Source organism: Xenopus laevis, chromosome 1S (assembly GCF_017654675.1).
Source record: "Xenopus laevis strain J_2021 chromosome 1S, Xenopus_laevis_v10.1, whole genome shotgun sequence".
NCBI lineage: Eukaryota > Metazoa > Chordata > Amphibia > Anura > Pipidae > Xenopus > Xenopus laevis.
In genome coordinates, this window is record NC_054372.1 from 3,212,521 (window position 1) to 3,230,460 (window position 17,940).

A 17,940-nucleotide genomic window follows, 5' to 3' on the forward strand; every position below is an offset into this window, starting at 1 on the left:
TGCCGTTCTGCTCCGTCGTTAACCAGCGGCTCATTAATTCCACCAAACTGATCACTGCCATAAATCCATAATAAAGTACCAACCAGCAGCAACCGCTGAGCCCTGCCAGCCAATCAAATGTCAGTTTGTGTCCAACTGTCATCGACATGTGCTCTTGTCTTCAACCCCTGAATAAAGTCTTTTATAACTCTGTATCCTTTATACTCTGTTCTATATATCTGTAACCTTGTTATGAGCTAAGGGGGTCCAGTCTGAAGGTCAGTTAGGGGGAGATTTGGGGTGAGTGCTTATTTGTACCCTAGGTACCCCTGGAACTATAGCAGGGTGACACCCCAATGTTTCTATATATCTGTAACCTTGTTATGAGCTAAGGGGGCTCAGTCTGAAGGTCAGTTAGGAGGAGATTTGGGGTGAGTGCGTATTTGTACCCTGGGTACCCCTGGAACTATAGCAGGGTGACTGTTACCCCAATGTTTCTATATATCTGTAACCTTGTTATGAGCTAAGGGGACCCAGTCTGAAGGTCAGTTAGGGGGAGATTTGGGGTGAGTGTTTATTTGTACCCTGGGTACCCCTGGAACTATAGCAGGGTGACACCCCAATGTTTCTATATATCTGTAACCTTGTTATGAGCTAAGGGGGCCCAGTCTGAAGGTCAGTTAGGAGGAGATTTGGGGTGAGTGCTTATTTGTGCCCTGGGTACCCCTGGAACTATAGCAGGGTGACTGTTACCCCAATGTTTCTATATATCTGTAACCTTGTTATGAGCTAAGGGGGCCCAGTCTCAAGGCCAGTTAGGGGGAGATTTGGGGTGAGTGATTATTTGTACCCTGGGTACCCCTGGAACTATAGCAGGGTGACTGTTACCCCAATGTTTCTATATATCTGTAACCTTGTTATGAGCTAAGGGGGCCCAGTCTCAAGGCCAGTTAGGGGGAGATTTGGGGTGAGTGATTATTTGTACCCTGGGTACCCCTGGAACTATAGCAGGGTGACACCCCAATGTTTCTATATATCTGTAACCTTGTTATGAGCTAAGGGGGCCCAGTCTGAAGGTCAGTTAGGGGGAGATTTGGGGTGAGTGCTTATTTGTACCCTGGGTACCCCTGGAACTATAGCAGGGTGACTGTTACCCCAATGTTTCTATATATGTGTAACCCTGTTATGAGCTAAGGGGGCCCAGTCTCAAGGTCAGTTAGGGGGAGATTTGGGGTGAGTGCTTATTTGTACCCTGGGTACCCCTGGAACTATAGCAGGGTGACACCCCAATGTTTCTATATATCTGTAACCCTGTTATGAGCTAAGGGGGCCCAGTCTCAAGGTCAGTTAGGGGGAGATTTGGGGTGAGTGCTTATTTGTACCCTGGGTACCCCTGGAACTATAGCAGGGTGACACCCCAATGTTTCTATATATGTGTAACCTTGTTATGAGCTAAGGGGGCCCAGTCTGAAGGTCAGTTAGGGGGAGATTTGGGGTGAGTGCTTATTTGTGCCCTGGGTACCCCTGGAACTATAGCAGGGTGACTGTTACCCCAATGTTTCTATATATCTGTAACCTTGTTATGAGCTAAGGGGGCCCAGTCTCAAGGCCAGTTAGGGGGAGATTTGGGGTGAGTGATTATTTGTACCCTGGGTACCCCTGGAACTATAGCAGGGTGACTGTTACCCCAATGTTTCTATATATCTGTAACCTTGTTATGAGCTAAGGGGGCCCAGTCTCAAGGCCAGTTAGGGGGAGATTTGGGGTGAGTGATTATTTGTACCCTGGGTACCCCTGGAACTATAGCAGGGTGACACCCCAATGTTTCTATATATCTGTAACCTTGTTATGAGCTAAGGGGGCCCAGTCTGAAGGTCAGTTAGGGGGAGATTTGGGGTGAGTGCTTATTTGTACCCTGGGTACCCCTGGAACTATAGCAGGGTGACTGTTACCCCAATGTTTCTATATATCTGTAACCTTGTTATGAGCTAAGGGGCCCAGTCTGAAGGTCAGTTAGGGGGAGATTTGGGGTGAGTGCTTATTTGTGCCCTGGGTACCCCTGGAACTATAGCAGGGTGACACCCCAATGTTTCTATATATCTGTAACCTTGTTATGAGCTAAGGGGGCCCAGTCTGAAGGTCAGTTAGGGGGGAGATTTGGGGTGAGTGCTTATTTGTACCCTGGGTACCCCTGGAACTATAGCAGGGTGACTGTTACCCCAATGTTTCTATATATCTGTAACCTTGTTATGAGCTAAGGGGGCCCAGTCTCAAGGTCAGTTAGGAGGAGATTTGGGGTGAGTGTTTATTTGTACCCTGGGTACCCCTGGAACTATAGCAGGGTGACACCCCAATGTTTCTATATATCTGTAACCTTGTTATGAGCTAAGGGGGCCCAGTCTGAAGGCCAGTTAGGGGGAGGATTATACCACTGCTACTATAGGCTCCTCACTACATCTGTACATACACATACTGACCAACAGTGAGTCTCTTGCCATTAGTACATAGTCACTGGTTTATCACAGAATATATTTTCATGGTTTATTACATGAATACAATATTATTAATACAAGTCCGTGAAGCCTCTTGGAGTACAAGATACAGGGACGTTACTATTGGGGGGGGGGATCAGGGCCTGAGAAGGAGTGAATAACTTTTGGCTGGTGTATTGTACAATAAGACACGGCTAATGAAAGGAAAGGCCACCGGGGCAGATAGTCAGCACGGCCTGACCTCAAACTGCTACGATGGGCTGAGCTTCTCCTTTAACCCATAGTGCTGGGCCATTATGCACATCATTATAAACCAAACCTAATTAACCTATTCAGTGCTGTACCAACATTATTATAGACCTTATTCCTTACAGTACTCTGCCAGTGCCGACGTCAATATAAAGTGTCCCTCATTCACCATACAGTGTGTCAGTATCACTATACATTGTTGTTCTATTAATCTACGCCATGCAGCCAATACTCATATTTCTACAAAACAATACAACGGGCTGATACACCTGAAGCAGATGCAGGAATTTCCAATGCAGTTTCACTTTTGTGCAGAGACAGTTAAAGTACAATGTATGTATGTATGTATATATATATATATTTATTTGCTCACACACCCCTGTAGCACCCCCAAACTGTAGCTTCCCAAACTATGGAGCTGCCTCCTTAATGGTGCCTAAAGCACTGAATTGTCAGGGCAGCTTCCATAATGGGGTGAACAATAATGGGGTGACTGGTTCCCCAATGTTTTGGTACCTGTATATGGAAAGGGGTGAGTTATCAAATGTTGGGGGGCCATAGTGGAAACTCCTGACGCATTCACTATGCACAACCCCCACTATTAACCCTTCCAAATGCTGCTCATGTTCAAAAATCTTGTAAGAAACGCTTGGCATCACCTCTTGTATCACCCAGACCCACAGAATGGCCCATATTAACTCTTTTAATCCTGAAGCGGACGCTGGAGCTTTGATTCTGCAGACGCTGGCGAGGAACTTTAACTGCGCAGAAGAAGGAATCTCTAAACTTTCCTTCTTGGGTCTGGCTAACAAGAGGTTAAAATCGTAGTCCTATCTGCAGAACGATCTCCGCTCTTTCTCTTGGCAGTACAGGGGTTAAGTCCCTAATGTGAGCCTGGTGGGATTCAGGGGGCTAATAAAGCAGCACCCATCTTTGGCATGACAGCTGGACACAGAACAGGATCAACTGCCACCTGTGATGATGGTGATGTGACCCATGAAACGTCTGTCCCTTCCCCAGTATGTGGGTGCCAGTATCCCCCTGCAGGGTGCACTTACCCGGCTGTAGGTGTGCCGCTTACTCTGGGCCATGCTGGTGGGTTTCCTCTAATCTTTATTCTTCCTTATTTATTTCTTTCCATATACAATGGCTTTGGCATGGCTGCCCGTGCTCAGGAGACGTCTGTCCTGCCTTCACATCATATTAATCCAGTCTGTGCCCTGGGGGTATCGCTGGTGCCCCCACAAAGTCCAGGATGATCGGCTGATGCCCAGAAGATGCTGAGAGGTTGCTCAGCGCAGACCCAGTCTATTCCCAGTGCAGCATCAGTCTCAGGACTGCCAGCTCTGCAGGGTCCTAGTGCTAGACACTCACTAGTTGGAGCCAGCTTAAAGCACATATCCAGCATGTAGCCCTGGGGGTTCATAGCAGTGAATAGCAGTATCCAGGATGTGATTCGATTTACCTTTAATGGCTATCGTTTTCTATAACCTATAATTATAAAAAAAAACATGATCGAAGAAACAAACTCTTTCTGAATGTAGCAAACGAAGGAATTTGTTAGTTCCACTGGGTGTTCAGATAACTGTATCCTTATTATATACAGGCGGAAAGCAAGGGTGTCCTATACAAGCACAGGGTACAGATGCCTGTTATCCAGAATACTTGGGACCTGGAGGTTTCTGAATAACCGATTTTCATATCTTAAAGATAATTTGGATTTTCATATCTTAAAGAGGTTGTTCACCTTTAAACTTTCAGTATTATGTATTTTGTGGGATATTTTTAAACAATTTGCAATTGGTTTGCAGGGTTTGTTATTTGTGAGTTATTTAGGTTTTTATTCAGTAGCTCTCCAGTTTGCATTTGCAGCCATCTGGTTGCTAAAGGACAAATTACCCTAGCAACCATGCATTGATTTGAATATGAATAGGCGAGGCCTGAACAGAAAGATGAGTAATAAAAAGTAGCAATAACAATACATTAGTAGCCTTAGAGTATTTGTTTTTAGATGGGGTCAGTGACCCACATTTGAGTCCGAAAAAGGCAAATAATTCAAAAAGTGAATTTAAAAAAAATGAAGACCAATTGAAGAAAAGTTTTAGAATTAGCCATCCTATAACCTACTTAAAGGTGAACTACCCTTTAATTCTGCTAGAAAATCATTAAAGGACAGTAACATAATTTTTTTTTTTTTTTTTTTTTTTTTTTTAAAAAGGACAGATTAAACTTTTAAATCGCCAAGTCTTAAGAAATAACTTACGGAAACTTTGCGTGGCTTGCGCTCCTTTTCAGAAAAGGAAATCCGCGATCCCTCGAGCACCGATGGATCATCGCCTTGTCGTCTTTTCTGAAGAGGACAAGTTATTTCTTAATAAAGACTAAAGGTGCCCATACATGGAGAGATCCGCTCGTTTGGCGATGTATATAGTTGGGATCAAGTACAAGCGACTGTTTTATTATTACACAGAAAAAGGAAATAATAGAAATTTTAAATATTTGGACAAAATGGAGTCGATGTGGTATACAAAAAGTGAAGTTAGTCCTCTAGACTGAAATTCCGCCACTCTCCATTCATTTCTATCAATGGGTGAAAGGTTATCCTTTGATAAAGACACCTTTCAAAACCCCATAGAAATGAATGGAGAGTGGTGGAATTTCACTTTAGAGGACTGTGGCGACCGCTAGATATACCCTTATGGGAGATCATGGCCCTTCCGTAATTCGAAGCTTTCTGGCAACCCTGTGTAATGCATGTAATTATGAAAAAAAAACCAACTCAAAAGTTTGTATCAATAAGTCCAGAAAAAATATATAAAATTAGACAACACATTAATCCCAATTCAAAATGTTATTTACTTAACTTGCACAAAACGCAGTTAACAAGATGCAGGACAGACGAAGCAAAAGGAAAGGCTCCAAGAACACTGATAATTGTAATGAAAACTGTTTAAGTTCAACATACACGTTAAAGATTTTTCTCTCCCTAATGACTGATTTTAGTGAGATCCGACAAATCCGTGAGGTTAGCGGACACCAAACTATTACACATCTAATTCGGCCAGAATATTGACTGGTCAGGGTAGAAGATTTTCATTGGTCAGAGTGAAATGGATCCATTGTCCAATTGTTTGCAGGGTCAAGTCAAGTCTGGCTTCAACTAGACGATATCCGTTGAAATTACCTTTTTAGTTGATGGACAAATTGTACTTTTAAATGAGCGTTTCAAGATAAGCTTGGTCTTAACGAAAAGATCTTTTATAAATCTTAACATCTATGGCCAGCTTAACTTCAGCAGAGAAGTGATAGGTATCAGTGATGTGTGGGTTGAGAATTTCCTGACCCGCACCCAACCCTAACCTGCCCCCTTCCAATCCGCAGCCGCCCCGCTACTGCCCCTCTATTTATAGACCCGCATTGACGTCGCAAAAGGGGTGGCCACAAGTCTATAAATTTCCTCGCCAGAAGTGCTAGGTCGCCCGCAACCCGAAGATTTTGTGCAGGAGTCGGCCCAAACCCACCCCTGTCAATCTGCACCTGGCCCAGCTGCTGCTGCCCCTCTATTTATAGACTCGCCCCCAGTGACATCACAAAATTGGCGGGGGCAACCCGAAGATTTTGTGCAGGAGTCGGCCCGAACATCACTAATAGGTATAGAATCCTAGAGGGGGCCATATAGTGGCCGATTGAAGTAGGGATGCCCCGAATCCTTGTGCCTGGCTGAACTGAATTCTAATCTGCATATGTAAATTAGGGGTGGGAATTGAAATCGTAACTTCATCACAAAGCAAGGAAGTAAAACCCAAATTGCTGGAGATGGCAAATATAATACACATAATTACAGATAGATAGATTTAAGTAAGTAATAACAACAAAAAAATATAGCTTTGAAATGAATTGGCTTTTATAGTTGCTAGGGACTGGGTCAGTGACCCTGGCAACCACATTTGAGAAGATTGTAAATAATAAAAAAGATATAGATAATAAGAGGTGTGAAGTTCAGGGTTGCAACCATATGCCTTGTGTGCCATTGTTTTTTTCTGTTCTTCCTATTGCATCTGTGGGCTGAACATGTAAAAGTTGTACCTGACTGCACATTAAACAACCTTTGGGATGAATAAGACAAGGTCCTGAGCACTCCTGTTATTATTTGCCTCCATGTTATTGGGTATCAAGTCCTATGTGCTCTCATTCAGCTGCCTGGCCACCATGTTGGCTGGAGGTTGGTGGGTGCTGAACTGCAGATATCATTATTATGTGATTCAGATCCAGAGAGAGGAGCTGCAGGACATAGAGAAGACCTACATCTAATTCCTGTTTGTGGGGGCAGTTGGAGGTGAAGGTTGTAGGCATGGTGGGTGCCCAACAATCAGAGAAGTCAGAAGATGAGATGGTGCTCAAGCTCCTTTGTGTTGGAAGGGAGCACCGGAGGAAGGGAATGGCCAAGGCTCTGTGCCTGAAGGTGAGTGACTTTGCTGAAGCGTGTGGGTACAAAGCCGTGTCCCTGGAAACACATATAATAAAGTTCACTGAAGTTCTACCAACACATTGACTGTAAGAAACATCACGTCCATGTGCGCAGGGGCCTTTATGGAAAATGCACGACTTTCTCCAGCCTCCATTATAAATACAGTATAACAATCATAGCAAAGGCAACACTGGATGGTTTTAACTCTTGATCTTGTAGCCTCGTAAATACAATAAAAGCATCTAATAGGGCTTGAATGGAATATTAATGAGTGGGAAATACAAGTTTATTACACATGCTGGGCCCAGAACTGGCATCATTGCTGTTTCTAAGTTGGAATTTGTGTTTTTTGTGTCTGGATAAAGCTAGAATGTAGGTGGGATGTATTTGGGGGAAGCCTTGATGGACCTTTATCTTTCTTCAAAGACTGATAATGACAGGAATGGCCAGTGGTGCGTCCAGTTGACTTCAAAGTTCTCGGTTGTTGCCTATGTTTTCTCTATAGTATTTTTGGGTGACGATCACTTGACAGGACTGAGCTATCCTAGGACAATGCAGATCCAGACTGGTTAGTGAGTTATCATGGGGGGGGGGTATACATTCCAGTTTCTCGATGGATCCCGTGGGCAGATCAACGAACAACAGAACTGTCCTGTTAAATAATCTGACCAAGAGTGACAGCTGGGAGCACCAGCAATGGGACAATGGAAAACTGCGGTCAAAGGTAAGTCCCAAAAATGACCAAACACTGGGACTTTGATTTGGGGATATAGTTGTCAACAACCTGATACACCTTACATGAACAGTGACCTGTGTATCTAAGCTATCCCAATACAGAGCTTAGATTCTCTGTCCTTCCTGCTCCTGGACTGTTCCATTTGCTTCTCCTGCAATTTAGTTCACCTTTGATTACATATATGATATGTTTCCCTGATAGAGCTTACAATCTAAACGCCCCCAAGTACAGAGCTCTGATTCTCTGTCCTTCCCTTTCCTGGGCTCTTCTTTTTCCCATGGTCAGGCAAGTGAATCCATTCTACTTCTCCTGCCATTTAGTTCTTTGATTCTATACATGATATTATTAATAACATTTATTTATATAGCGCCAGCATATTTCGCAGCTATATGTTTCCCTGATAGAGCTGACAATCTAATCTCCCCCAAGTATAGAGTTCTGATTCTCTTTGCTTCCTATTCATGGGCTCTTCTCTTTCCCATGGTCAGACAGGAACCTCCTGCTAGGCTAAGTGAATCCATTTCTCCCCTCGCCAGTTAGTTTTCCTTTGATCAGGCACATCATATATTTCCCTTGCAATCTAATTTCCCTATTACTGTGACAGCTTTGTTCAGAGCCGGTTACCAGAGCAGTATATGTTTGACTCATGGGTAGTAATGGGGAGTTTCTCCCGTTTCGCTTTGCCCAAAAAAAATTGCCAATTTCCCGCAAAATTATCGAAATGGCGAAAAATTTGCAAAAAATCGTGAAATTTGGATATTTTCATGAAAAAATTTAAAAAATCGCCAATAACGCCTGCGTCCAAGCTGACGCTGACATTATTGTCAATGGGCGTCTGAATAGTGTTGAAGCGCAACGATTTTGACTCAATCGACTTTTCGGACACGCGTCCAAAAAATTTACCGGGAGATTCTTGAATTTATTCACAGGGTAGAGAGGGGCCTGGACTAAGGAAAGGAGGCAGAGAAGGTACGTGTCTGGCGCCCCCCCCCCACTTTACACCCTAGGCACGTGCCTACCCCTACTTACGGCCTGCTCCAGACATCCCAGTCTGTCACTGTCCGTCATCCACATTCTCCCGCATTCAGGTTCGTTCTCTAAATTCCAGACTCACATGTGCAGTAAGCATCCAGTGACATCAGAGGGGGCGTGTCCACATACGGGGGTGGCATTCAGTGGCTTCAGGAAGGCAAATGCGCGTGATGCCACTTTTGGTTTTTGGCACTGCGTAACACCCATACCCTCCAGCAACAGCAGCACAATTGCTCCCAGATCTCATATTAGTAAATTTCTCTGCTGGACCCTATGCATTCTGGTTCTGACCGGCACACTGCACTGACACAAACTTATGTAGAGTTGCACATAATCTCCAGACTGCCAAGGCCAAAGGACTTATCTTCTGCTTTTCATATGATTGACCAATGATTCATTTGCAAATTCTCTATTTTCTTGGCTTCCAAGATGAAGCTGTGTCCTTGTTTTCTAACCTCTCCTTCTCTACAGCTTTTGCTAAAAATCCCCCTCCTTGGTTTAGTTTAGTCTGTGTGGGTGCCGCAGGATTCTCTCTACTTGGCCCTCTGCTGTTCCCAGGCCCAGATCTTGCTCGTGATCTTTACCCAGAAACCACAGTGACATCTACAGGCTATTTGTATAAACGCCACACCAAGTTCTTCTCTTCACTATTACTGCAGATGGCATGACCCTAATCCTTGTAGATTTGGCTGTTTGTCTGGGGGTTATCTATGACAAAAACCTACACTTCTTTAATTACATTAATGCCACTGCCAAAATCTGCTGTCTTTTCCTCCACAATATTTCAAAGATACAGCCATTCATTTTACAAGTAACTGCTAAAACACTAATCCATGCCCCTATCCTATCCCGTTTTGACTACTGTAGCCTCTCACCAACCAGTATCTCAGAATCCCATTTCTCTCCCCTGTAATCACCATTAAGTCTGCTGCTTGGATCCTCCTTCACACTCCTAAGAGGGAACCTGCTCATCTACTGGTAAAAAATGTATCATGGCTGCCTGTTAAGCAAGGAAACCAAACATAATCCTTTTGCATCCTAAGCCCTTGACTCCTCTGTTGTTCACTACTTTTAGGCTTTAACAGTGGCACAACAAAGGTTTTTGTGTCCTCTTGATGAGAATTCATTACAGCTAAATATGAAATGAATTGACCTCTCTTACATTGAACAAGGTGGGAGACTGCAGATTGGATAGCTATACCAATAAAATAAAGTACTATATGTCCTTCATACTTTTACTTTTATTATTTTCAGCCCCTCTGCCCTCTATGATGGTGGGGGGCCCATGATAAATACCATTCCAGCCCTTACCTAAAACCATCCCTATGAACCTTGCCAGGAGATGGACCCAGAACAGTAAACAGGCTACGTGGCTAGTTAGCAGTTTCTTGGGACTGACATGCTGCACGGTATGGAAGAACTTGCCACTGGTGTATCATCGTTATTTATTCATATAGTGATTCTTATACAGCACTTTAGGTTAATTTATATTAAACAGAGGTCTCACAATCATTGAACAGACAAGGCTTATAGAATAAACATGGGATGGTAGGACCCTGCCCACTAGAACGTATAATATAAAGCATTTACAAGTACCTGTGCCCCTGGCACTGCCCCAAACAAATTGCAGTATAATCACGGCTCCGCACACACTTCATAATCAGCAGGTTATTTATTGTTATTTTCACCACACATCAACGTTTCGGGGGGTTTTCACCAGCACCACCAGTGCAGGAAAGTGGATAAGGTGAGGGTGCGGTAAATATAACACTGGACTGCCCCAAACAAACCATCATGGTGGGCAGAAGCGTATACAATGAATGTGCCATTGAGGTGACAGCCCATGATTACTCAATCCAGAATGTGTAATAGAAAACAGAGAAATGTGTGAATCTTCTAGTAATGCTTGGAAGGATTTTGACATCAGTTTTCTCAAAGCCCATTCCTTCATACAGCCTGTGCGCAGCATGCTGAATCATAGATGTGTCCAGATTCACTCTCCGGTACCCACGCTGCCTGGCAAAGTCAATGGCTTTCATGCAAAGGGCCTTGCCAATGCCCCGCACCCGCTGGTCAGATGCAACAGAGAGCCGACGGAGGACCATTGCATCCTTGGAATCTTGGGTGGGTTGGATTCCCACCATTCCCACTACTCTCCCATCAGATTCTGCCACCCAGAAGCAGGAATTGCCATTCAACATATAGGACTTCTCAATGTCCAGTAGATCTGCTCTGTGGCACTTATTCACATAGTGGGAGAAGATTGACTTTAAGCCATACCAACTGGCAGCCATCAGGAGAGCCAGGCTTCCAAAGGAGAATGTGTAGGACTTGGAAAGCAGATAGAAAGTGATGAATGGAATGAATAGAAGCACCTGGATCTGGGGAAGTTTCAGCAAATACAACAAGGTGGCTGGGAGTTGCTCCATCATTCCCTGTGCAAATATGCGCCGAACGGTATCATAGTCACTCCTCTTGTATCTTCTTATAGAGAATTCTGCCATGTCATGTCCTCTCCCAACGGAGCCTATGTCTAAATTGTAATCAGATGATAATAATAAAAATAAATAGAGATTAAAATAATACCACACAGAGCATATCTTTTAGTATCATTTGGTTTAGAGATAAATCCAGTAGAGATGAGACAGGTCCATTTGCATAAAACCATAAGGAACCTACCATTGTCAACCCAATCCCACGTTAGTACTTAGCCAAGGTCAGAGAACCGATTCCCTGTACTTCTTACGGCTGGGCTGCTCTATTCCACCTGTTCAGCAGGTGAATGTGCCTTGGCCCCACATGAGAAGTCCAGGGACCCTTCCCATTGCATTACTCCCTATAGGCAGTGTGCAGAATGTTTAGAGAACGCTAGAAGAGAGGGAGTATTGCTAATTCCTAGGTTAAGGTGTTCAGCGTTGGACTTGCAGGTCAGAGGTCCATCAGTGCTTCCATCACCGCCCCCCCCACTGGGCCCCCTTGCCTCTAGTGCTTCCCCCCCTACAGGCCCCTGCCTCAGTTGCAGCCACAGTGCGTCCATGTCCTTTAGTTGCGGCACAATTGGGGACGGAGGGGGGGGCGATAGGTGGCAGAGCAGTCTGTAAACACGTGAGGCTCTGGGTCGGCAGGGCCCACAAGGGTCTGGGCCCACCAGGTTTTTACCAATTGTCCCATCAGCCGAGTTCAACCCTGAAGGTGTTTCCCCGGCAGTTAAGTGACTGCCCAGTGGGTGTCAGGGTTTCCTAATCTTTAAAAGGGGAGGGCACCAAATGTTCTTTCTTGTAATAGTCACTCTACTAGTAGAGCAGCCAGAGGCTCCAGCAAGGAGTCCAGGCAGGGTTAGTGACAATAGTGACAAGACCACCAGTATAGGGACACAAGCAGTCAGGGTAAGGGGTAGGAGAATGCTGGAGTAATACACCACTAGGCATTGTTCCACCAAGGCAGTGAGTACTAGCTCTAGGGTGTTGTGATGCTACAGCTGAAAGTAAGTTGAACAACCAAGGGCTGACAGTGTTTGAAGTAACATTAAGTGATTGATGTTTGTACCATCCAATCCGCACCAGTCAAAGAGAATCCAATCCAGGGGTGCCCAAAAGGTAGATCTTTAGCTGGGGATCAGTAGAGGTCAAGACACTGCCAACAAAAGGCTTGTCTAAATAACCCTCCTATTTCATTCTTTTCATTCAGAGATTTATTACATTAAGGTTACATAAGAAATAGTTGTTTGTTAAACAATCTAAATTCTCTCATAAATCAATATAACAGAATGCTAACAGTGATATTATGAAGGTAGATCAAAATGGGACAACATCACTAAAGGTAGACTTCTCATTAGTAAAGTATGGGCACTCCTGATCTAATCCATCAATAAAGAGTTTAATTTGTGTTTAAGAACCACTGTCAGCCAAGTTACTGTATTTGTGAGATCAGGTTATATGAGTGGAATCAGAGTGGTTAACCCTCCTTCCAATAGTACAACAAGGCCTATTGAGCGGAAAGAGTCCATGTAACCGCTCTCTCCCGGGAGTTGCAGCTTGCCAAGTTCCAATTTGGTAAGATCAAGGCAGGTTTTTGAAATTATATCAGCAATTTTACGCTACTAATATCATGATTTTCAACAGCTGCTTCCCCAGCCAGCCACCAGAGCATTTAGTTACTGATGTCAGTGGGTTTTCATCTTGGAATCTGAGCTGCAGACTCTAAGGGGTGAACTTGCAGCACTGAGAGCATCGGCAAACGAGGGGGAGGAAAGGAGGCTCGCAGAGCAACCACTGGCAGGGGCTAGTGGAGTGGGGGGAGGAGAAGGGGCAGTGGAGGCTAATGAGGGAGGAAGGTTTGTGACAGTCAAGAGGGGAAGTAGGGGACAGAAGAGTAGGGGGGCTGGTCCACAGTTTGTCCAAAACAGCAAATTCGCCGTTTTGGCTGAAGATGCTGGGGAGGAAAACTCCGAACTGGCGTGTATGGAGCAGGCTGACTCTCGGAGCACCCCGGGAGGCAGTGGCTCTAATACGGGTGGTGGGGGGAGTGCAAGGAAGGAAAGGCAGGTTCTAGTTATAGGGGATTCAATTATTAGAAAGGTGGATAGGGTAATCTGTCGCAAGGCCCCTACATGCCGAACAGTCTGCTGCTTGCCTGGTGCTAGGGTTCGGCATGTGGTGGAACGAGTTGACAGATTATTGGGAGGGGCTGGGGAAGACCCAGCGGTCTTGGTACACATAGGTACCAATGACAAAGTTAGAGGAGGTGGTGAAGTCCTCAAAAATGATTTTAAAAAACTAGGTTCAAAGCTGAGGGCGAGGACTTCCAAGGTAATTTTCTCAGAGATATTACCTGAGCCACGAGCAACGCTAAGGAGACAGCGGGAGCGTAGGGAGATTAATGCGTGGCTAAAAGATTGGTGTAGGGAGGAGGGTTTTGGGTTTTTGGAGAACTGGGCTGATTTTTCAGTCGGCTACAGGCTCTTTGCTAGGGATGGGCTGCACCTCAATGATGATGGGGCAGCTGTTTTGGGAGAGAAGATGGCTAGAGGGTTGGAGGAGATTTTAAACTAGGTGTGGGGGGGGAGGGTTCAGTAAAAGATTCAGTGGTAGACAGGTTAGATGAGATAGTGGGCAAAGAAAGGGAAAATGGGGGAGGAGATTTGGCTAGGGATACTGTTAAGGATAGGGAGGAGCACATGTCATATGTTCAATATGGTGCCAGTATTAAATGTATGTTTACAAATGCAAGAAGTCTGACTGGTAAAATGGGAGAGCTGGAGCTGCTGGTGATGGAAGGAAAATATGATGTGATTGGCTGAAACATGGCTGAATGAGTCACATGACTGGGCAGTAAATATCAGTGGCTATACTTTGTTTCGGAGGGACAGAGGCAATAGAAAAGGAGGAGGGGTATGTCTGTATGTTAGGCAGGATTTAAAAGCTCATATAAAGGAGGAGGTTATGTTAGAAAATGAGGGGCCAGAAGTCGTATGGGTGGAGTTCTTCACCAATTGTAAAGAATCCAGCAAATTAATTGTAGGAGTCGCTATAGACCCCCTAATGTAAGTGAGGAGGAAGAGACAAAGCTCCTAATGCAAATAGAAAAGGCTGCTAGTTTAGGTAAAGTAATGATAATGGGGGATTTTAATTACCCAGATATTGACTGGAGCAACGGTACTGCTAGATCAGTTAATGGGAACAAGTTTATAAACTTATTGCACGACAATTTTTTAGCACAGGTTGTTGAGGAGCCTACCAGAAAAAATGCTATTCTTGATTTAGTGATCTCTAATGAGCCAGAACTTATAGCAAATGTGCAAGTCATTGAACCCCTGGGTAATAGTGACCATAATGTTATATCTTTTAATGTCTGGTGCAAAAAACAAAAATATACTGGGGCAACAAAAACCATGAATTTTGCCAAAGCTAATTTTAGTGCCTTGAGGGCTGCCCTACAGAGTATTGATTGGGGCATTAGGTTTTCAGCTAAAAACACAGAACAGAAATGGTTGTCCTTTAAAATGATATTAAATCATTACTGTTCTCAATTTATTCCCTTAAGGACTAAACGTAGAAGCTCTAAGAATCATCCTGTGTGGCTTAATACAGAGGTAAAGATGTTAATGGGAAAGAAGAGAAAGGCATTTAAAAACTACAAATCTGTTGGGACAGAAGCTGCATTTAATGAATATAAACACTGTAATAAATGTTGTAAATCAGCAATCCGGAAGGCTAAGAAAAGAAATGAAGAGTTAATTGCGGTGGAGGTGAAAACTAACCCTAAAAAGTTTTTTAAATATATTAATAGTAAAAAGATGCAGGTTGAGAGTGTTGCTCCATTAAATAATGGTACCAGTATGGTTGTAACAGATACAGAAAAGGCAAATGTGTTAAATCAGTTCTTTTCTTCAGTGTATACAATAGAGGAGTCTGGGTTCACAGGCTCACTTAATAACTGCACGAATGGTTCAGCTCAATCTAGTCAGTGGCTGACTCAGGATATGATTCAAAAAGCTTTAATACAAATTAATGTAAACAAGGCTCCAGGGCCTGATGGCATACACCCCCGGGTTCTAAGAGAGCTTAGTTCAGTTTTAGACCAGCCCCTATTTCTGATTTTCTCAGATTCACTGTCATCTGGTATGGTGCCTATGGATTGGAGAAAAGCTGATGTTATTCCAATATTTAAAAAGGGATTACGATCTCAGCCTGGCAATTATAGGCCAGTAAACTTGACATCTGTGGTGGGCAAATTATTTGAAGGCTTGTTAAGGGATCACATTCAAAATTTTGTCCTAATGAATGGCATTATGAGCAACAATCAGCATGGCTTTATGAAGGATAGGTCATATCAGACTAATTTGATTGCATTTTATGATGAGGTAAGTAAGATTCTGGATAGTGGGGGGGCAGTAGATGTGATCTATTTGGATTTTGCCAAAGCGTTTGATACTGTGCCCCACAAACGACTGCTTTCTAAACTAAGGTCTGTTGGGCTTAATGAAGTCGTTTGCACATGGATAGGAAACTGGCTACAGGATCGGGTACAGAGGGTGGTTGTTAATGGGACATTCTCTACTTGGAGTAAGGTTCTTAGTGGGGTCCCTCAGGGCTCAGTATTGGGGCCACTTTTATTTAACTTGTTTATTAATGACTTAGGGGAGGGGATTGTAAGTAATGTATCAGTGTTTGCAGATGAGACAAAACTATCAGCCCAATTAATTCCATCCAGGATGTGGCACTTGCAACAGGATCTTGACTAACTGGCAATCTGGGCAGCTAAGTGGCAAATGAGATTCAATGTTGATAAATGTAAAGTCCTGCACCTGGGATGTAACAATATCCACTTATACCCTTAATGGGACTGCACTAGGCAAATCCATTATGGAAAAGGACCTTGGAGTCCTTGTAGATAATAAACTTGTCTGTAGCAAGCAATGCCAGTCAGCAGCATCAAGGGCAAATAAGGTCTTGAGCTGTATTAAAAGGGGCAGAGAGTCACGGGAGGAGGGGGTCCCACTGTATAGAGCACTGGTAAGGCCCCATCTAGAATATGCCGTACAGTTTTGGTCTCCATCACTCAAACAGGACATTATTGTATTAGAGAGGGTACAGAGAAGGGCAACTAAGCTGGTAAAAGGTATTGAAAATCTTAGCTATGAGGAAAGACTGGCCAAATTGGGGATGTTCACGCTGGAGAAGAGGCGCTTAAGGGGTGATATGATGACTATGTATAAATATATAAAGGGATCATATAACAATCTCTCTAATGCTTTATTTACCAGTAGGTCTTTCCAGCTGACACGAGGTCACCCATTCCGATTAGAAGAAAATAGGTTCCGCCTAAATATTCGGAAGGGGTTTTTTACAGTGAGAGCTGTGAAGATGTGGAATTCTCTCCCTGAATCAGTGGTACAGGCTGATACATTAGATAGCTTTAAGAAGGGGTTGGATGGCTTTTTAGCAAGTAAGGGAATACAGGGTTATGGGAAATAGCTCATAGTCCAAGTTGATCCAGGGACTAGTCCGATTGCCATTTTGGAGTCAGGAAGGAATTTTTCCCCCTCTGAGGCAAATTGGAGAGGCTTCAGATGGGTTTTTTGCCTTCCTCTGGATCAACTGGCAGATAGGTAGTTAATAAACAAAAAAACAAAAAAAAAAGGTTGAACTCGATGGACATGTGTCTTTTTTCAACCTTATTTACTATGTTACTATGTTACTATGTTACTATGTAAGAAGCATTTCTAGACACTTCTCTGCACAGTTCTCTCTCTAATCAGCCACAAAGCTCTGAAAAGTAAAGTTTAAATGAGCTGACTAGAAGGTAGAGAATATAATGAATACTATGTTCCCTGGAGATGAAGCATTACATAACTTCTCTGGGACTGTCAGCCAAAAACTAACAGTGGAGCTGGTTACTTCCAAGCCTACAGGTATCCATTTCAAGGCATGACCAGCAATTCCTATTGTAATAAAGCAGCAGATATAGGGTTAACTGACAAACCCTGGAGGGGTGTTAACTGACCTGCTGCTTTGGTGGGCACAAGGCTGAATCCTCCCTTCTTGTTTCACAAACACGTGGCTCCGGCTCTGTATGATCCTTACCTATAACACTGACCTACGGACTCTGCACAATCCTAATAAAGATATGCCCTGGATTTCCCAACATTCCATTCCACCTGTCACTACTTCCCACAGAAACTTATGTCATACGTGCTGCCTATAGGACATGTGTTGGTGACAGGTGGACAATGGAGATCAGAAATATTTGCTTGAGTCATGGGCACTATAGCATGTTTCCCAACAGATTACTATGGGAAGCAGTGACATGGGAATACACCCTTTGTGCCATAGCGCTAGCTCCTAATCAGATCAATAAAGACCAGGCAACACTCATTTCACTTTTGTCATAGAGGCATAGGGCCTTCCTCACTATCTTGTGTGGTATATCTATCTCCTCCATGGGATTATTCGCAGTCCAGAATTATATATTTGATCCCAGGG

General features: G+C 43.8%; 2 protein-coding genes and 1 pseudogene across 2 annotated transcripts in view; 1 reads left to right on the forward strand and 2 right to left on the reverse strand.

Annotated features, from left to right (window-relative positions):
* Positions 1–3,866, reverse strand: part of dctn1.S (dynactin subunit 1 S homeolog) — a 45,087-nt gene extending 41,221 nt beyond the window's left edge. Inside the window, exon 1 of the mRNA XM_041579337.1 lies at positions 3,779–3,866. Within this exon, the coding sequence (XP_041435271.1) occupies positions 3,779–3,811 (33 nt within the window). The 5' untranslated portion in view covers positions 3,812–3,866. The remainder of the gene's footprint in view (positions 1–3,778) is intronic.
* A 1,741-nt stretch (positions 3,867–5,607) lies between these two features.
* LOC108704061 lies at positions 5,608–7,695 on the forward strand (annotated as a pseudogene).
* A 2,728-nt stretch (positions 7,696–10,423) lies between these two features.
* Positions 10,424–17,700, reverse strand: nat8.7.S (N-acetyltransferase 8 gene 7 S homeolog). Its single transcript, XM_018242582.2, has 2 exons — positions 17,462–17,700; positions 10,424–11,489 (listed from the first exon to the last, which is right to left on the reverse strand). The coding sequence occupies exon 2, from the start codon at positions 11,458–11,460 to the stop codon at positions 10,804–10,806; it is 657 nt and encodes a 218-aa protein (XP_018098071.1). The 5' UTR covers positions 11,461–11,489; positions 17,462–17,700; the 3' UTR covers positions 10,424–10,803.
* Positions 17,701–17,940: the final 240 nt, after the last annotated feature.

Coding starts and splice junctions, on each gene's coding strand:
- nat8.7.S (XM_018242582.2), bottom strand. CDS start 11,460: ATGGCAGAATTCTCTATAAGAAGATACAAGAGGAGTGACTATGATACC.